Below are 21,844 nucleotides of genomic sequence, written 5' to 3' on the forward strand. Positions count from 1 at the left end.
TAAAGAAAGAGAAAGGAAAAAGGGACCGAGGACAGGACTTTGGAGTACACTGACAGGGGAAGTGAAATGGGTGAATCTAGCAAAGAAGACAGAGGGAGTTAACAGGCAAGAGGAGAACGAAGAGAGAGCAATGCTAAGGAAGCCCAGAGGAGAATATATCCAGAAGAGATTAGTTAAGTGTCAAATGTGGCAGAGGTCAAGAAGAATGAAAATTGGGAAAAGAGAATTGGATTTAACAAGTAAGAGATGGCTGATAACTTTAGAGGCAGTAATTTCAATTGAGTATTCAGTATTTTTTCCTTGACACAAATAATTTAGATAAGGATTTTTTGAAAATTCCTTGATTCAACTAATTTACCAGTATTTCTGCTTTGACAGGAGTCATGAATTATATATGTATTTCAGGAAAAATAATGTGACAAAAATTTAAACACAGTATTTAATGTGGTTTTTAAAAAGATAAAAAATGTGGACTATGGCATTTTTTTTCTTAGAAAAAAATCAGAAAAAAGTGTGTTGTGTTCTCTTTTAAGATTCATTCATGTGTTCATTAATGTGATTACATTTGAAAACCCCTTTTCCTATGGGTTTCCATATACATATAGAATACCTGATTAGGAAGGAATCTTGAGAATTTTCTAGCCCAGCATTCACCTACATTGTCCCCTTAGAATGTAAATTAAGTGAATGGTCAAATGAAAAATCTTGTCCTTTAATATTAAGTCATTTGATAAGGATATTTTGCTCTCTGAGGACCTTAATGAATATTATTTAATCATGCTAATTATGTAAATATGTTTTATATCAGTAATCTCATGGTGAACGATTGGGAGGGCTGAAAATAGGAAAATAGTAGAAATTTGAGCAAAATGTTGATAGGATTTCTGGAACATGAAAACTTAGAGCAGAAGCTCTAAAATATACTATGTCTGTAAAGTTGGAAATGAAAGCCAATGACAGTTTGGCTTTGACCTTCTCCCAGGAGCTACTTAAAGAGCCTCTAACATTTTCAAGTGGCAAAAGCCACAAGAAAATTCAGCCAGTCTGTGTGAAGGCCCAATAGTGCTCACTGTATTAGGGGCTCACTGTCTTCTCTACAACCTGGCCCACTTCAGAGCTTTAGTGGCCTCAGGAGTGTGAATCTAGAATTTCTAGGGGCTTGAGAAAATAATTCCATTCTGGAATGATCCCCCAAGGCTAACAAAACTCCCAGGCCAGAGAATTTCTAGGCAAATGAGTTGTCTGGAGCAAGCTTGGGATTTATATCTATTTGACAGAAGCATTTCAGATAGTATGGGCTTATCTTCTAAGTAGATTGTAACCTTCAAAGAGAAAAGGCAGCAGAGTGGAGAATTCTAGGTCTTCTCTCTGAGATGACCTCCCTTTACACTGTCTATGTCTTATAGGTGAGTGGTTCTTTTCTTGTTTCCTCTTCTTATAGAATGTGAACTCCCTGTGGGCAGGAACATTTTTGCAATAAGCAATAAACCTTTCTTTGAATCCCCAGAATTTAGTGCAATGCCTGATAAATGTTTGTTGGTTGGCTGCAGTTTGAGAGACTGGGATTCTAATAATATCAGTTCTTCCATTCACTAGCTGTATGAACACATAGGACTCATTCAACCTTGTTGTACTTCAATTTTCTCTTCTTTAAATAAAGATAATCTTATATGTTTTGAGACAGCTGGTGGGCAGTAGATAGAGCACTGGGGCTGGAGCCAGGGACACCTGAGTTCAAATTTGGCTTCTGACATTTACTAGCTGTGTGGCCCTGGACAAGTCACTTAGCCTCTCTTTGCCTCAGTTTCCTCAACTGTAAAATTGGGATAATAAAGGCACTTCCCTTGCAGGGTTGTTGTGAGGATCAGATGAGATATTTGTAAAGCACTTAGCACAGCACCTATACATAAGAGGCTCTATACAAATGCTTATTCCCTTCCCTCCTCTTTCCTTGCCTAGGTCACAAAATTGTTGTATCAAATGAAATTACTGATGTGATTGGATTTTGAAGAATATAGATTTTTACATAAACACATGGCTTTACTATTGTATTCCACTTCTGCAGAATTCCTCCATACCTTGAGGACAATACTAAATCATATTTTTCCTACATTCTGTTCTACTGGGGTGGGCTACCTAATAATCCAGGTCTTATCTAGCCTAGACCTTTATCCCTAGTCTGAGGAACTTCAGATGTGAACCTGTTTGTACTCTCCCACTAACCATTTCTCTACTTTCCTAATGTTCAGCAGGATTGGAATTAAAGGTGACAAGGAATGTTATGCAGTAGTACTTTTTTTAAAAAATGAAACACAAAAATATAGTCTAAGTTGTTATTGAGTGTGGTTTGTCAGTCTCCAGAGCTTTAATTCTGCTTTGGGGGAATTTGTTTTCTTTTAATCCAATTAAATTTAACAAATATTTATTTAGCACCCACTATGTGAAAAGCATTATACTGCATACTAAAGATACAAGGGCAAAGTCACTACCTCAAGAAACTTACATTCCCTAGTGAAGATAAAATATGTGTACAGTTATATCCCTACTCTCTATCTCTGGTACTAAGAACAGTGCTTGACATATAGTAAGTATTTAACAAATGCTTACTGACCAGCTGGCCGATGTCTAAGTAAATACAAGATGATTTCAGGAGGAAAAGAATACAATCAGATGAATTAGGAAGGAGTTTGGTAATACCTAGGGTCAAGCTTAAAAGAAAGCTGTAGATTCTAAGAGGTGGAGCCGATGGTCATGACTCCAACCAATGTTGGAGATGTCCTGTGGCAAAGGTCCAGAAGCAGAAGGATGGCATCTAAATTAGGGTCACAGCATGCAGGTCAGTGTGCTGGAATATAGATCATTTGAGGTAAGTAAGAAATAAGTCCGTAAAAATAGGTAAGAGTGAGATTGTGGAGAGCTTTAAAAAATGCCAGGCTGAGGAGTATTTGTTTTATCCTGAAAGTGGAGGGGAGGCACTGAAAATTTTTGAGAAAAGGAGCAAAGTGTTTGGTTTCTTAGTTATTAAAAGTTATTTTCTTAGAAATATTAATTTGGGGGCAGCTAGATGGTACAGTGAATAGAGCACTGGCCCTGGAATCAGGAGGACCTGAGTTCAAATCCAGCCTCAGACACTTAACACAAAAACTAGCCATGTGACCTTGGGCAAGTCACTTAATCCCAATTGCCCTACAAAAAGTAAAAAAAAAAAAAATTCAAGGATCACAGATTTAGAGCTGGAAGAGACCTGAGAGAGAATGAGTCTAATCCCATCATTTTACAGATGAAAAAAGTAAAGCTAAGAGAGATGAAACTCGAACCTGGTCTCTTGCCACCAAATCCCATGCTCATTCCTACAACATGACGTAATGGGGAGGAGATGCTAAGGACAGTCTTTGAAGCTAAACCTTACAAAATATCTTGGGATTTAATTTTTTATATAATTAAAAGTCCCACTCTGATGTGCCACTCTGCACATACCTGACCCTAGGAGGTGATTTGAAAGCTGTACCAGTAGAATACAAACTCAGGAAGGTCCCACCAGAATGGAGAGGCTTATAATATAGGCTTAGCAAGAAGCAGTATGCAAGCTGAATAAGGTCCAGCTTAATTCCATTTTGAGTGATTCACCTAAGTGACTGTTTTTGACTACAACATCCTAAGAATGTCATTGACTAAGATATAGAGGGGCTAGGACTTGAACTGGCGAAGGGAGTAAGCCTGCAAATTTGAAGCATTGAAAAGTATAAGGAAAGCCAAAGAGCAGGATGGATGGATGCCTGTCTTTCTGGCAGAGTTCACATCAGCTACCCTCCTCCTTCCATATCTGTCCAGATTAGAAGGACCTAAAGGTAAGTGGACATCTAACACTATGATGTCACTCATGTGCTACATTTCAGTCATTTAAGCCTCTTGGTTTGCTTCCAGAGATGTAAGAAATAACATGATGTCGTGGAAATAATTGCTCTTTGTCAGTAGCTATAAGTTAAGATTTGTTGGATCTCAAGGCTTCCTGATCTTTCAGAATAAAAAAGATAATTTTTAAAGCTCAAGTTTTTAGTTACTCAATTCACTTTTGTTTCACTTCATCAGGAATTGTGAAACAGTGATCAGTTTGATAGTGAATGATTGAATGCTCGGCCGAAAGTCATTATCATGGGATTCTAACATTCTAAAAGTCATTTTTCAAGTTTTAAGATCAGTATAACTGAAGAGATTCAAAATACTCCTTAATTTAACATTCTTGGCAGTGTCAGTTTTATAATGTTTATTATTATATATGCATATATGTAATATAGAATACGTAGTATATAAGTATATATAATTACATTTTTAGAGAGGTAGTGTGACATAGTAGATAGAGTGCTGAATTTTAAAGTCAGGAAGACCTATGTTCAAATTCTACAAATCACTTAACAATAACTGATATTTATATAATGCTTTGTGTACATTATTCCACTAACTTCATTGAAAACCTATTAGGTAGTTAATATAATTGTTATTATCTCCATTTTAAAGATTAGGAAACTGAGGTTCTGAGTTTATTACTTAATGAGAGCCTCAGGAAGCTAATATTTATCTGCTAAGTTATAGACATTTTCAATGTGATAGAGAGAGGAGACAAATCTTTGGTATATACATATGTCCTTCTGTGTACATTTGTAGTAGTATAACATGTTCTAAGACAATTATATAATATAATGCAAATAATTTAGTATAAGGTAACACTTTCATCAAATTTCTAGTTTGTTCTAAGTGACTTCTATTTAAGAAGAAGACAGAAGGATTTTAGTTTTGAAATTCTGATGAGTGGAAATTGTCTTTACATGGTTATTACAAAGCAATTACATCAACAATCCTTTTTTTCTCTCCCCATTTCACATCCATTTTCGGTCCAAGGGTCTCCTCTCACCAAATGATCTCAACAATGGTACATTCTAACTAATTGCAAAACTGTGACAATGCCTATTAGCTCAGCTACTCCAGAAAGAAAGCAGGATGTAGCGACTCAGTAGCAGTCTAAAAGGAAAATGGTTCCTTTCTGGTGACTGGCTTGGAATTGTCAATATTTTTATTTCTCTTGTAGGAGATGGCTCATGGAAGCGAGGAGACAAACATGACCTTGAAGCTAAGCAAGCGTACTCATCCCTCCAAACAGTTACTCTACTGAGGACAGTGAAACCCGAGTTTGAGAAGTTTTCCATGGAGGTGAAAAGTTCTGTTGAGAAGCAAGGACTGAATGAAGACGATTACGTAAGTACTTGATTATGAGCCTAGACCCTTCACATCCTGAAAACAGTCATCTAATTAAATCAAAGGGGACAAAGTCTCCCATTCTAAACCGTTTAGGACTTCCTAGGTACTGGTCTGAAATCCACTGTTACCTCTGTGTGGTTTTTTTTGGTCAACCTTCCTTCTCTCCTCCTGTCCACCCATCCTTCACTCACACTTTTCTGACTGCTACAGAAAAGAAAAATTGGTTTGTGTGTGTGTGTGTGTGTGTGTGTGTGTGTGTGTGTGTGTGTGTACATGCATTTCCAGTCATGCAGAGCAGACTTCTCTGGACACTTTCATCTACCTATTCAATGGGAAGGAGAAGGGAATTCCATGCTTCTGCCATGCCTCATTTTCTAAATCTTAGCAGCAGGAGAGAGTTATAGTTTTAAAATTTTCTTCCTTTTGGCACATTTTTTCCCCTCTTACCTTTGCTGCTTTTAGACTCCTCTCTTGTCTACTTTCTTATGGTCCAACTTTTGCTGTAAACTACTTTTGAGGACAGTAGGGTGCTTCCTATACCAATTGAATTCAATTCAACAAGTATTTATTAATTATATAGATTTTGTTAGTCATACCATTGCTAGGCCTTACGGATACAAAGATAAATTCCCAAGATTTCACCAGTCTTCAAAGGAGTAATATTGCTGATAAATTTTCTAAACCTGAACTAGACAAATTGATGTTATCTCACTGAAGGTGTTGTCCTAAAAAGGTTTCCATTTAAGGTGAAAAATTCAACCAAGATATAGCACAGGATAAACTCTGACCCCTACCACCCAATTTTATCTACTTCCTCTGTCATTAAGACATTTTTCATTAGATATTTGCTATTTTGGTACAACATGGCTAAGACAGAATTTTTTATCTTTTCTGAAAAGCCTTTTTCACAACTTAATGAAAGAGCAGTGGAGCTTTATAGACAATTGAGTTAAAGTATTTAGAACTACTAATGCTCACATGATCCAGAAGTTGCTGTCAACCATCAGTTTCAGAAATTGGGAGAGACAGTCTTTCTCATGGGCTAGTATAGCCTGTAAAATAAGGCCCAGGAATAATTTGAATCCAGGTTAACCAGGTTAACCTCACTATTCCTTTGAGTATTATTCAGTGCTGTAATATAACTGGGTTAAAATCCCGGTTCTACTATTAATTAGCGTGTAACCTTTGGGCTTCAGTTTTCTTATCTATAAAGCCAGGATAATAATACTTGTACTACCCATCTCACAGGGTTGTTGGTAAAGAAAGTGCTTTGCAAAGCTCCAAGTACTATATAGACTATTCTAATACAGTATAGTGCCAGCTACATAAAGTAGGTTTTCTAAGGGCTTGTTGATTAAAATTGATTGCTTGTTTGATTCTAATAAAGGCAGCATAGCATAGTTAAAGGGGGAAATGACTGAAGTCATGTTCAGAGGCTACTTCTGATATGTAATATTTTGTGACTCCAGGGAATTTGCTTAACATCTTAGTGCACCAGGCAACTATCTTAATACTTTAGATTATATAATACCTATTGATAGTCATTGGTAGAGTTTTTTTCAAAAGTAATTCCCCATGCCAATGAAATCACAGGTCTAAAAAAATTGCTATCTATTATTCTTTATGTATGAAATATTTCTATGCTGAAATATATGTGTAAACTATCATTATTATTATTATTACTCTACTATCTTATAGAAGGTCACAGGAAGGTTCAGTATGAATACATATGTATAGCCTATATCAAATTACATATTCTCTTGGAGTAAGGGGAGGAGAGAGATGGGGAGAAAATTTGGAAATCAAAATCTTATGGAAGTCAATGTTGAAAACTAAAAATAAATAGATAAATAGAAGGTCATAGGGTCCAGCGACTAAAAAACCCTATGCAAAAGGTCTGTGTGTTAAGGAATAATACCTAGTATAAGTGCAGAAGAGGCAAATACTTTGTAATAATCTGTATGATGAAGCAAGTAGATTTATGCAACATGGGCAAATCATCAATTATATTATTTTTTATTACTCTCCGAATTCATCTGTTCTAGAAGTCTAAAAAGGGCAAAAGAGACCCAGTGAATTGAGCATGAGTATTTGTTTTGTCAGGGTTCTAGGGCATGCATATTCTCAGTGGGTACAAGAAGCTTGTCAAGGAACTATGGGGAATATTTAGTAATCAACTCTATGATCCTACTGAACCATTTCAAAAATAAAAATATTAGGGAAAATATTTGTGAATTGCTGAGAAAATAACTTTATGATACTAAAAAATGCTGTTATACACCAAAGAAAGTCGTCTTTATCAAAAATTAATTTCTATATTATTCTTGTGTATACATGAAAAACACTAGAATCTATCGAATAGGGAATGTAGAAAACAAAGATGTATGAGCAACAAAAAAGATTGGAAACCCCCAGTTTCAGTTGACCACTAACAATTCTAAGGGTCATTAAAATGAGAGAAGTTACAACTCTTGGGATTCTGAGATTATATGATCTCACTTTATTAACTAGAAAGCCCCCACAGTAGCTTTAAAAACAGCAAAAAGTAATTATTATAATAGCTGATGTATATAGAAAGTCTTAAGGTTTTCAAAATATTCTACAAACATTCTCATTTGATCGTTTTGTCAAATATCCTCCCTGATATGTTATCTTTAAAATGTTGTTTAGAAAGCAATGTAAAGTCTTCTCTCAATTGGCTGTATGTGGTTAGATTTTCTGCCTTATAGGTAAATACTGACCAAAGGCTAGCTTCTTAGTCTCACCCAGCAGACTTTTGGGCCATTGCCCACAGCTATCATTTGGCACATGTTCAGGCAATGTAATCTAATTTTAATAATAGCATATGTAAAACCTGGTTTGGAATGCATTATGACTTTTTGTAGTGGATTTGCTTTCCAAAGTCCAAATATAAATAACTATTTGCTATTTTGGATAAGCTATACTATTACTTCTCTCTCCATTGGTGGGATAATTGAAGGGTGACTGTGTGAGTAAATAATAAACAGAAAATAGAGAAAGATGTGTCACCTAGTCCGTCCAGCAGACTGACATTAGTGCAAGATTTCTTCTCTTATTTAAATATTATAGTTTTTCTACCATTCCCATGAATTATTTATTCTTTTTAAAAATTATTTATTCTTAAAATTATTTTAAAATCAAGGTTTTCCCTTGTCAGTAATGAACTCTAGAGAAACTTTATACTGTGATTCCCTATAATCATTCTTGATGACACCCCTAATTTAAAACCCTTCCCCACAGTTATGACAAGGATTAACCTTTATCATAGAAAAATAGAGCTGGAGGGGTGGCTAGGTGGCACAGTGAGTAGAGTGCTGGCCCTGGAATCAGGAGGACCTGAGTTCGGATGTGGCCTCAGACACTTAACACACACAAATAAAAAACCTAGCCGTGTGACCTTGGGCAAGTTACTTAAACCCAATTGCCCTCCGAAAAGCAAAAAAAAAGAAAAAATGGAGCTGGAAAGACTTCCCCTGACCTTCTATTTTGCAGGTGAGGAAATTCCAGAAACAGAGAAATTCAACGATTCTTAGTATGAAGGTCACACTATTATTGAAGAAACTGACTAGAACCCCATCTCTGCTGCTGCTCCAGGCATCTAATAATCTCTATCTACATCTAATAATAGTCTTTGCTCTCCACCCGAGCTAACCTGGAAATATAAGCTGAAGTATTTTTTTCTACACACACACATTCACACGCAAGCATACAAATGCACACACACACACAGAGTAAGGCACAGTTTTAACATTGTACTGTAATACCTCCATACCCTGTTGTCATGCACTTATAGCAGTAGCAAAGTTCCTCCCATTTCTTCTGTAACTTTCTCACTCTGCTGCATGTGAAGTAAACTGTGCTTATTAAATGATCCATACTTTTTCTGTTACATAGTCAAATAATATTTATTCTATACCTAAGGCATGAAGCAAACATCATGGCTCCTTCCTTAAAAAAAAATAGTCTCCAATTGTCCTAGTTTCTAATTGCAATCCTTGTCTTTGACACCCATTAGAGACTGAAGGCCTGTAACTTACTTGTAGTCCTTGCGTTGTAGGTAAAGGCTTATGACTTACCTGTAGTCTTTTTATTGAGGGGAAATGACAAGATGGGAAAGAAGAAACTACCCTTATGGGCTAAGGGTGGGAATCTGGAATTGAAATGCAAGAGGGAGAGGGAGAGCACATTGGCAAGTACCATGAAAAGGGGAAAAGGAATAAGAGTAATGTCTTTTGGGTAGTTTATGACTATATTTATTCTATTATATATGACTGTATTATATTATATTTATTATAACCCAACTATTTAGTTGGGTTCTTATATTTTGGTTAGCAAGGTGGCACAGTGGATAGAGTGTTAGGCCTGGAGTCAGGGAAATGCATCTTCATGAGTTCAAATCTGGCCTCAGACACTTACTAGCTGTGTGATCCTGGACAAGTCACTTAAACCTATTTACCTTAGTTTCCTCACCTGTAAAATGATCTGGAGAAGCAAATGGAAAACCATTCTAGTGTCTTTGCCAAGAATGCTCCAAATGAGGGGTGGCTAGGTGGCGCAGTGAGTAAAGCACCGGCCCGGGAGTCAGGAGGACCTGAGTTCGGTTCCAGCCTCAGACACTTAACACCCACACAAAAAAACTAGCTGTGTAATCTTGGGCAAGTTACTTAACCCCAATTGCCCTCCAAAAGGCAAAAAAAAAAAGAATGTTCCAAATGGGGCCACACAAGAGGGGGATATGATTAAACAACAATGAACATATGGAGTTCACATCCAGTAAACTAAACATCATCTTCACCTGTGGTATAGTAAAGACTGGTTTGCAGCAGCACAAAACATTGAAATTAGAGATATCAAAAGTCATTTAAATCTGTTTGCCTCAGTTTCCTCATTTGTAAAATGAGCTGGAGAAGAAGATGGCAAAACACTCTAGTTTCTTTGCCAAGAAAACCCCAACAGTGTTACAAAGGGTCAGATATGACTGGAACATGGTTCAACAACATCCTTGAAAATATACTGTGATTAGCTATGGACAGATCAAACTATATGTAAGATTTACACTTACTGTATTAGGCAGTGAGGTCATCCCAGTAATATGTTACACATAGCTTTCTTCAGAAAGCCTGAATTTTATCAGAAGGTTTATTTTTCCTGGCTGAGGCTAACAGAAGTGGGCATCCACATTGTAGAGAACAGCCTTTTTGGCAAAGCTAATGGATTAACTGTGGACACAGCCTGACAAATGAGGGTGTCACTAACCAAAGAGCTTCCTGCCTGAGTTTAATAGTATTCTAAAGTTTGGGTCTTTTATAATATCTGTCCTTTCACCCCTCCCCCCTTTTACTTCACCCCAATTCTCCCTTACTCGGGATCCATTAATAGGAATAAAGGAATTGTTGTGTTCATAAGGTAGCTCTTATTGAAAATGTATCAGCTGTCTGTGATTTGACAATCAGAGTTGTGACATGGAAATGGAGGTCCTTTGATAATAGTGACCAAGCAAGGTTAACAGGATTAGCTAGACAGTTTTTCAGCATTTCTTGAAAATATGCAAATAGATTCATAAAAGTCCATGATGCCAGAATATGAAGGCACTCAACAGCTGTATTTCTGAATCTCCTTAGTGAAATAGCATGTAAGTGTGTGCTAAACACTCAGACTGGATTTGCCAGCAGAATCCAAGCCAATTTCTGCTGTAGCAGAATAATTCTAGTGCTTTTGTAAAAAGGCCCAAGTTGCCGGGACAAAAGGAATAGAATCTTGTCAGCTTGGTTGCTTGTCCTTTAGCAGGAGATCTCTTTCACATGCACTTGTGAGGCAATAGCTTTTTGTTTCTTTAGTATGACCAGAGTCAGTCAGTGTGTTCACATAAATGGCATTGCATTTACCATTTTTTCCTTTTGCTTTTTTTAATTTAAAAAAATTTAATTTTTTGTTTTCAACATTCACTTCTGCCTTTACCATTTCTTTTTAGAAATCCTGGAAAATGGTTGTTCTTATATTTATCTCATAATGTGTACACATACACACACACACACATATATATATATATATATTTACATATGTGTATTTATGTATACAGGGAGAGAGAAGGAGGGAGAGCGAGGGAGGGATGGAGAACAAAGAGCAATAGTGTTGTATAGACAACTCCATCTCCTCAAAGAATGTGAAAAATTACTGAAATGTTTGGGGCAGCTACATGGCTCAGTGAATAGAGCACCGGCCCTGGAGTCAGGAGGACCTGTGTTCAAATCCAACCTCAGACACAACACTCACTAGTTCTGTGACATTGGGCAAGTGACTTAACCCCAATTGCCCTGCCTTCTCCCCTCCAAAAAAGAAGACAAAAAAAAATTACATACAAACAAACAAATCCATAATGATAGTAATGGAAAGGTTTTCTGCAGTGGCTAGGTGGCACAGTGAGTAAAGTGCTGGCCCTGGAGTCAGGAGGACCCGAGTTCAGTTCCGGCCTCATACACTTAACACCCACACAAAAAAACTAGCCGTGTAACCTTGGGCAAGTTACTTAACCCCAATCACCCTCCAAAAGGCAAAAAAATACTGAAATGTAATAATGGTGTCATCTTGTCTTATACTATTTAAAATGGTACCCATTAAAATTTTTTTCTCATATTTTAAAAAATAAGGCAAGGAATAAAAAGAAAATATGAAATGAAAGAATTCTGGAAACTGTAAATACCAGGTCATGGCCCATAAATCTTGTCACAAGAAGTATTAATGAGTGGTGGTGGGAGGAAGATAGAGTATTATAAAAGTTGTTCCAGTTAAAACAGGCTGATGGTGTCAAAGATGTAGCAGTCTATATGCTGTCTTAGGATAGGATGCCTTTAAGTTTTTCTAGTTCATCCCTTTTCTAATCTGGTTAATGTACTGATATCATTTCAGATGGCTGGATATCCATTCTATTTTTAGTTAGATGCTTTAATTAAATATATCCAGGGGAAGAAATTCTGTAACCTACTTTGGTAACCTTATGCAGTATTTTAATAATCAACTATAAAGTTCCTTTTTTAGTCTAGCCCATATCCCACCATCTGAAGCCTCTTTTCTTCCATTCTCTCCTTATTGGAGATATAGAGTTCGGATCCTTCTCTGTGCAACCACCTTTCATATAGTTATTATTTCATACCCAAATGTGAATATCCATATGTGGTTAGTTAGAATATAGTGATGAGGCCAAAGACATGGTTTTGATGCTATTGAAGTCGTCACTAACCTATCATAAAACAGGGAAAGCTGAGAGAATACTTACAGATCAATGCAAGCTGGCTGTGACTTAACCAGAAAAACAAAATATATTCTAACAATGTGGATTTATTGTCTTTGTATGTCAAAGAGAGTATAGTCTCTAGCTACCTGGCTAAACATGCTCCTGCCCTAAATAACTTTTGCAAGAGCTTTACTTTAGAAAAATATTCTCTTGTGTATTTTACAAATCCACTGTCGATGCAAGGAGCATTTTAGGTTCTACTATGGAAATTGATTTGAGCAGGTTTAATGGAACAGAAGGCATGCTAAGGCTTTAAACCAGTTGTGAGTCAGGATAAAAAGATTAGATAAGAAGAAGATGAGAACAGTATAATAATAAAGGGGAGTTATTGGGCAGATCATTTAAAATAATCACTATCTAATGCATTATGTGTTGATTCTCTCTTCTGCTTTACTGCCTTCCCCTCCCCCATATGTAACAGAGTACACTACTGTTGGAGGAAGCACTTTATTTTATAGTATTTTCTTTTTAAAAAGCAGAGAAATATTGTGAGGGGAAGAGAGGAGGAATACATTTATCAGAGAGGATTCTCATGATGGGAAACCTTAGCTCCTTTAGAATTTAGCCTCCTAATGGAAAGCTAGTGTAGAGAGTTCATTCTCTGAATTAGATCTAACCACTAAGTGCTCTCAGGAAACTGAACAGAGCACTTCTGCTGAGGGTAACTCAGTTCTTAAAGGAAGTGAGTTTAGAAGGGCTTTTGCTGATCTGAAGCTTTCATCTGCTAGGTCATATAAACTCTATTATTCCTGCAGATGTTTGTAGGATCCTTGAAGTCCTTGGTCAAAAAGTCCCAATGCAGTGTAAACAAAAGCTCTGAACTGAAACATCAAGACCAGTCAAATGTCAAGCATTGCAAGAGTGGAAAGTATTCCTTAAAGGGATGAACTTGGAGCTTGAGACAACTAAGGACGCTTAATGCTTCTATTTAAAATAATACATCAGAAGTTATCTTTAGACATGTTCACTGCTTATATTTTAAAATGCAAAAGCCGAGCTTTTAAGGAAAAGCTTCTAATTGGATATTGATGTTGTAGCATTCAACTATAGGTATATGCAGAACACATTTTTGTGTTACATAAGTAAACTAATTGTTGTCTAACTGGGATTTGCAAAGCTCTGTATTGAAAAGCTGACCTAGAATTTTCAGAAATTGCTTTGTGTGATCTCAACCATGTGTCTTGGGTGTTGTTTTATTTAAATTTAGAAATAATGTTTTGGTTATAAAGTACACAAAATCTCTTTTTTTGGTTAAATAATGCTGCCCCCTTCGTATTTTGATTTTGACGTTAGACTTAGTTTCATCCTTCTTAATGCTACCTCTGTTCCTGACTTAAGGGAGAATTTGGTAAATGCTGTTTTTATTTCTAACCAAGTATTCTGAGAAGGGATGATTTTATAACCTTGGATATTTGCTCTTTTGAGGTTAGCTGGCCACCCATAACTTGTTTTTTCTTCTTATTGAAGAGCTGAAAATTTAACTAATTAAACAAACATTCCAACAGTGCCCGATGCACAGCAGTATTGTTAGTAAGGATGTGTATGAAAATTCTCTCTTCTCCATCCTCTGATGTATCCAAATATAGAGAAGGAAGAATGAGGTGCCAGGGTATTTATCCAGCCAAAGAATTCGAGCAGAGGCAAGGTTTAGTAAATAATAGTTTAGCTAGGTCAGACATTACCTTTTGGAAATTGAAATGTTTTCAAAAAACATATTAAGTTCCGTAAGTCAGGAGAAGGGAAAGCAAGATAGACTTTGAAGCTGAAAATTCTTAATTTAACAGCAATTATCAAGAAAAGAAGGGTAGGAGATGACATCAGTGCTGAAGCCTGCCAGATCAGATCATCCCTCCAGTCTTGGCTAGTCCTTCCCCCCACTGTTGTCTTACTTGAATCATCCAATTGAATGGGGACAGCACCCTCAGAAATAAAATTTGAAAGTTAGCTATTCAGCAAGGCTAATGAAAGAAAATAGCAAAAACAACCAAAAAAGCAACATATGCAGAGCTGTGTTTGCCCCACCATCAGGCAGGCAGGGTCATTGACTGGTAACTGGAAGGCTTTTGTGGCTTTCCAGTCCCATCAGAATAAGAACAGGCTGGAGGGCTTCCTTCCCCATCCCCCAGTCCCTTTCTCTTTACAGTTGGCCGGGGAGTAATTTGTCTAAATGAAAAGGCCCATTCAGGGACTAGATCGTTTTGCTAATTGCATTTGAAAGAATAAAAGCAAACCACAAATTGGCATTCCACAACAAGAAAAAAAATTCACATGCCAACAAATTCATAAGATTAATTCTATTATGGAAAAGTAATTAGGCAGAATAAAGGTGCTATAGTGAAAGAAAGGAATGACTTTTTAAAAAACAATTTTCCAGTCCAAAGAAAAAACAGCTTTTCTAAAAATTTAAGACATACAAAAATGTGTTATTTTAATACTTGTAAAACAGAGGAAATGTGAAAAAAATTATTCTGTTAACTCTACTAGCTTTAGTTTATTTTCCTAATTATGTTAAAACAAAATAATATAGTTCTAATTTGATTAGGAAACACTAAGTATCGATTAATTAAAGCCTTTTCTTTGTGTTTCACACATAAATTATTTGCTTATTGGCAGAGTTGAATGTATTGTTTCTCCAAATTCCCGTGAATCTGCTATCATGTTATCATGCACAGGCATGATTGATTATTTGTAAACATTACTAAATTCTGTGAAAATGTTTGTAAGGCTTGCACATTGTCTATGGAAGAGAAGCTCTGTGTTCTGTTGCCTTTCACAAATAATATACTCTTTTTTTTTTTGAGGGGGGAAGGCAGAATTGGGGTTAAGTGACTTGCCCAAGGTCACACAGCTAGTTTTGTGTTAAGTGTCTGAGGTCGAATTTGAACTCAGGTTCTCCTGACTCCAAGGCCGGTGCTCTGTTCACGGCGCCACCTAGCTGCTCCTAATATACTCTTCTTACTAATCTACAACATCTGTTATTTTGTTGTTATTTCATCTCTGACTCTGTGACTCCATTTGGGGTTTTCTTGGCCAGGACACCATAGTGGTTTGCTGTTTTCTTCTTCAGTTCATTTTACAGATGAGGAAACTGAGGAAAACGGAGTGAAATGACTTTCCCAGAGTCACACAGCTAGCAAGTGTCTGAGATGGGATTTGAACTCAGGTCCTCCTGACTTTAGGGCCAGCAGTGTTCTATCAACTACTCTACCTAGTTTCTTTAAAACATCTGTAGTCTGTCTAAATATTGTTTTCAATACATTTCAATATGTTTTATATGCTGTTTTATACATTTTTTCATTTTGTGTTGTAAATAATTTTAGCTATGAAAAGTATTTGGAGAGGATGATGGCAAAATTTTCAACTTGTCTAGACTGAAACAGCAATTTAATTTATATTTGTGTGTGCATATATATACTCATGATATATGTATACATGGCATATGTGTATGTGTGTCCATAAAAAGACTAAGGTGGGTCATATTCTTTTTTTCTGGCATTGTGGAGTAACGGGCCTTTCATCTTATTTTATAAAATTCTCAATACTCAAAACATGAAAATTTTTATTTTAATGGACATGGGATTGGAATAGGAAATGGACTGGTGTTTTCATTATCATAGGGAATAACTAGTAGAGGAGACTCTCTCAATACAGGTCAGCATCTTCTCCAAAACCTACAGTCTTAAATAGTTGCCTTGGGCACTGAGAGCTTAAAAAACTTACCCAGAGTCACAAAGCTAGTGTGAGTAAGAGGCAGGACTGGAACCCAGGCAAGTCTTCCTGACCTGGAGGCCTGTTTTCTATTTATTAAGCCATTCTCATGTCTCAAAGTAATTTAGTGGTGAAAATATTCTTTAAAAGTCAATGTATGCCATTATAAAAATAACAACTATTTACCTACACAGTACCAATTTAATTTGAAATAATGTATACATCATTACCTAATTACAGCACTATCTATGTGGTCCAATAGATAGATTACTAGGTTTGGAATCAGGAAGACTAATCTTCATGAGTTCAAATACAGCCTCAGACACTGACTCGATGTGTGACCCTGGGCAAGTCACTCAACCCTATTTGCCTCAGTTTTCTCATTTATAAAATGAGCTGGAGAAGGAAATGGCCAACCACTCAAGTATCTTTGCCAAGAAAACCCCAAATAGAGTCATAAAGAGTCAGACATTAATATAAATGACTGAGCAACATTGATTTATTTTTGAAATAATGAGTGTGTTACAATCTCATTACAATGCTACCATAGGGAATTTATAGGAAAAGTTGTGAAATAGGTAAACTCCTCCTTCTCCAGCTGCCTTTTTCACCAACATAGATCCAACTCCTACAATGGGTTTATTTTTCTCACTTTTCTCATCCTGTACTCAGTCTCCTGTGAAGGAGGAGAACAATCTGATGAACTCATTTAGAATAATATTGAAAATATTGCCTTTACTGGGTACATTCACATTCTTAAGAAAAGAGTATTAATAAGACAATGCTTATTCAAAAAAGTTATTCAGTAATGTTGGTATTTTTCAGGCACCCTTATTTACGTCCCAGTTCTGTTGCTTAGCGCCTGGGTGACTTTGGGTAAATGATTGCTCTGGAACTCAGTTTTCCTATCTGTAAAATGGAAGGGTTAGTAGGAGACCTCTGAATTCCTTTGTAGTTCTAATTCCTAGTATCCCATGATTCTCCATTTTGAATGGAGGTTTTCTAATTATCTTAAGGAAATTAAGCTCACTGAGCCCACAGACAATTTAGGTCTTAATTGTGGACCAAAAACTGATTTCTGCTCTTTAGAAAATAGTGCTATAGTAAAATATTATTGCTTTCCAACTTATTCTTAATAGAAATACAAAAAGATAGGGAATTCCTAACCTTGTATGAGATAAGAAGAACAGTATGACGCCCTCTATTAAACAGGTTAATCAAGAGATCAATCATTCAACTTAAATTATTTATTAAATGCTTATTTTGTGCCAGATGTTGCAGCAAGCATTGTAGACACAAAGAAAGGTAAAAACAATCCCTGCATTTGAGAAGCTTACATCCTAATGAGGGTGACACCATGTAAGTAAATAGATACATATAAGATGACTCTGGAAAGTAAACTTTGAGAATTATTTATCAATCAAGAAATATTTATTAAGGGGCAGCCAGGTAGCACAGCGAGTAAGAGCACCGGCTCCAGTGTTGAGAACACCTGGAGATCGAATCCCGGGCTCAGACACTTAGCACCCACCCGGTAACACCTGGCCGTGTGACCTTGAGCAAGTTACTTAACCCCAATTGCTTAGGGGCGGCCAGGTGGCTCAGCGAGTAAGAGCACCAGCTCCAGTGTCGGGATGACCTGGATCAAATCTGGGCTCAGATACTCAGCACCACACCCAGAGATAATAACTGGCCGTGTAACCTTGAGCAAGTTACTTAACCCCAATTGCTTTAAAAAAAAAAAAAGGAATATTTATTAAGCACTTGCTATGTTCCAGGCACTCAGCTAGGTGTTGGGGATATAAGAATGAAGAACGAAACAATCCCTATTTTCAATAAGCTTGCATTCTAATGGGGGAGACAAAAGGCTATGTAAATATGAAGCAAATAAATACAGATATGTAAAGTGGTGAAATATGAGGGGGTTTGGGAGCGTAACCACCAGCAGTTAGATGGGGGTGGGGGATCTGGAAAGATTTCTTTCAGAAGATGGTGCTTGACCTATATGTCTAAGGAAGAAAGTAACTATAAGGTAGAAATAGGGAGGGAGTGCATTTAGGCACACAGGATGGTTAGTGCAAAGGCATGGCACCAGGGGATGTTGGAATGTCATGTGTGAGGAACAGAAACAAAGCTAGTTTGGATGGAGCACAGAGTGATGAAGGAGAAGTGGTGCTCAATGAAGACAAGACTGTGTTAGGATTTAAAAGCTAAAGAGAAGAATTTATATGAGATCCTAGAAACAATAGGGAGCCACTTGAATTATTGAGTAGGATAGTGGCATAGATAGCCACTTAAGGAAAACTACTTTAACAGTATTGTATAGGATGGAGTGGTAAGGGAGTCCAATTAAGTGCCAATGCAATAATCTATGCAAGGAGTGCTGAGGGTCTAATTTAAGTTGGCAGACATGTAAATTGGGAGGAGAGATCAGATGTGAAAAAGGTTGTGGAAGAGTAAATACCAATATTAGGATATGTGGGGCGAGGGATAATGCTGAGGTTATGACCCCAGGAACCTGGAAGGAGAGTGGTGCCTTTAACAAAAAAATAGGGACATTTGGAAGAGGAAAGGATTTAGGGGGAAAGATAATGGTTTTTGTTTTAGATATTTTGATTTTAAGATACCCACGATATCCATTTTGGAATGTCCAGTACACAATTAGTGATGCAGAACTAAAGCCCAGAGGAGATACTGGGATTGGAGAATGAATGAATGAATGAATGAATGAATGAATGAATGAATATGTGTCTATGTGTGCATACATATATATGTATAACACATACACACATATAATACATATAGACACATAAACATTATGTGGATAATGAGCAAGCAAAAGAGACTGAGAAGGACTGGTCAGATAGTCAGGAGGAGGAGCAAATGACTGGGGGATTGGGGAGGCCTCCTGCAGATCTTGGTGTATGAGATGAGTCTTGAAAAATCCAAGGAGATATATATATATACACACACACATATATATATATATAAAACATATACACATATTTATATATATGGATAGATATAGATATGGTTTGAAAATGGTGGTACAGTAAATATTAATTGCTCTAATAATTGCTTACATTTACATAGTCATTTATGTTTTACAGAACATTTTCCTCATAAGTCTGTGAGACAAGTGAAGCAAGTAATGTCTCCATTATAAAGATAAAGAAAAGTTTGTGACTTTTCCATAGTTACACAACTAATACATGTCAGAGCCAAGATTTGAACATAGCACTTCTGATATACATATGCAGATTTTAACAAAAAAAATAGGGAAGTTTGGAAGGGGGAAGGATTTAGGGGGAAAGATAATGTTGTACCTTTAATAATAATGGTGGATGGCTCTGGGTTGCTGTTAGGATGACATATGAAAGCCATGTTAAAAGAAGGTTAGTCTTATTATGGTCTATAGGATGAATTGGAGATGGGGAAAGAATGAAGGCAGTAATTTTTGTGTTGTCTGCTCCTGGGAAAAATTAATCTTAATTCCTCTCATCTTACATACATCTTTCAAACCTTTATTTTCATTTCTCTTTTTGGTCTCTCCCACAAGTATTTTCTTGTTAGATTATGGAACTAGTTATAATTCCTAGTGAAATTTCTGGTTCCATCTGATTTGTTTTAGTTCATTCATTCCTATATAAAACTTTCTTCTTTAGTATTCTATCATCATCAGTCAATTAATAAATAACTATAAAGTATCTGCTTTGTGTCTATCCACTTGATTGGATATTATAGGAATTTATATAGTGTAAAGAAGACACCATTCATATTATCAAAGACTTCATAGTCTAAGATAAGTCAGCACCATGTTCCTTGTGCTAACCAAGTGACATCAATGCCCAGGCATATACGGGAGGGTAGATGACAGGTACACAAAGACTGACATACCCAAAAGAGTTGTGATCAAGGGACAGAGAATAGAAGCTATGGTTAGTCATAAGCAAGAGTTGATTCCTGTTTTGTGTTTTTTTTTTCCTTGGGAAGTCTTCAAAGATGTGGGATTTGGGTTCTGCTTTCTGGGAGGTGAGGGAAAGGTTTTTTGGAAGAGGGGAGCTGTTGCATGGATATATACCTAACTTAGAGGTGGTAGAATAGTAAATGTAAGTACAGAAAGCAGAGGAGTCTTCCATAGCTACAGGGAATGAAAGAAGTAGGGTGAGTATAGTGGGTGGTTTGGGTGATTATGTCTAAGGATTTTAGGGTATCGTAGTTGAAGACAGGAGGCATAGGGGTGTCAGAGGCCGGTATATCTCAGATGAGAGTCCAACTACATGATTCCTTAGGCTTCTTTTATCTCTAAAAAACGTGATTCCAGAGTGATCAGGGGTTGTTTATAGTGTGGCTAAAAAAATGTTGGATTGTTGCAATGTTATAGAAAAGGTAGTGAAACAAAGATGGCAGGCATGATAAAAAAGCAAAATGCAGAGCTATTTTTATTTGAACAATGATGTGAGCAGAATCAGGAGTATCATTTCTACAATGATAGCACTAAAAACATTCAACTTTAAAAGCTATAAAAACTATGAGCAATGCAGTAACCATTCATCATTCCATGTAATAAAATATGCTCTGCATGGCAGAGAAGTGTATATTTAGGGTATAGAATAAGTCCATAGACATATGTGTGTAGACACACACACATGCACACACACATAGATGTATATATACAAACACATGGAATTTGTTTTGCCTCATGATATATCTGTTACAAGAAATTTGTTTTTTCTTTTCTTTTTTTCAATAAGATAGAGTGGGAGGGAAAGAAAAAGGATTTCTGTGAATTTTTAAAAATAGAGGTAGTGCTACAGATCTGAACTATTGCATGCACTTTTAGATGAAGTCACTATATTATTAGTTTTATTTACCTGTTTTACTTTGTGATGAGACTTCTCATGAAGTGACAATAATCTGTTAAGGTATGTAATATTAAAAAATAAATAAAACTGAAAATGACAAAAGAAAAGAATATAAACCAGGAATGGCTAGAATTAATTAAGAAAGATGGTATTTGTAGAGCCTATATTTGATTGCATGCCTCCATGAGGGGGAGGGTGGAGGAGAGGCAGGGGGAGAAAATTTGAAACTCAAGGGATTGTGGAACTAAAAATTGTAAACTAAAAGTAAATAAATAAATGTATTTTTTTTTAAAAGAAAGATAGAATCATGTTTATAGACAATGAAGAAAAAGCAAAACAACTCAACTTTTATTTTATTTCCAGCTGCCCCATCAAAGAAGCCCTTCAAACCGGAAAGAGTAGAACAAACTTGATTAATGTAGAATTGAATCTTCAGGTAGTTGAAGAAATAGTGAGAGAACATCTAAATAAGTATAGGCCCTAGGCCAAGACAGTGTTGCTGCTGTTGCTGAAGCCTGACTAGAAACTTTTGAGCAAACATGAAAAACAGAAGATGTGTGAGAAGACTAGAGAGAATACTCAAATGACGCTCTAATTTTTGAAAAATGGAAAAAAGTAGAAACTACATAGGAATAATTTGTTATTGAGCTCTGAAAAAAATGTAGAGTGAATTAGTAAATAGATGGTTTGTGAGACCTTAGAAAAG

The 21,844-nt window shown here is 36.4% G+C and overlaps 1 protein-coding gene across 7 annotated transcripts in view; it reads left to right on the forward strand.

Moving 5' to 3' along the window:
• The window catches only part of LOC138172719 (atrial natriuretic peptide receptor 3), an 88,284-nt gene that overhangs the window by 24,062 nt on the left and 42,378 nt on the right, over positions 1–21,844 (forward strand). For all 7 annotated transcript variants that reach the window (XM_069102513.1, XM_069102529.1, XM_069102540.1 and 4 more), the window contains one exon: positions 5,084–5,250. In XM_069102513.1, the coding sequence (XP_068958614.1) occupies positions 5,084–5,250 (167 nt within the window). The remainder of the gene's footprint in view (positions 1–5,083; positions 5,251–21,844) is intronic.

The sequence above is a fragment of the Petaurus breviceps genome, unplaced genomic scaffold, assembly GCF_028583685.1.
Source record: "Petaurus breviceps papuanus isolate PSGF00001 unplaced genomic scaffold, PetGlider_PUasm1.0 129, whole genome shotgun sequence".
Lineage (NCBI taxonomy): Eukaryota > Metazoa > Chordata > Mammalia > Diprotodontia > Petauridae > Petaurus > Petaurus breviceps.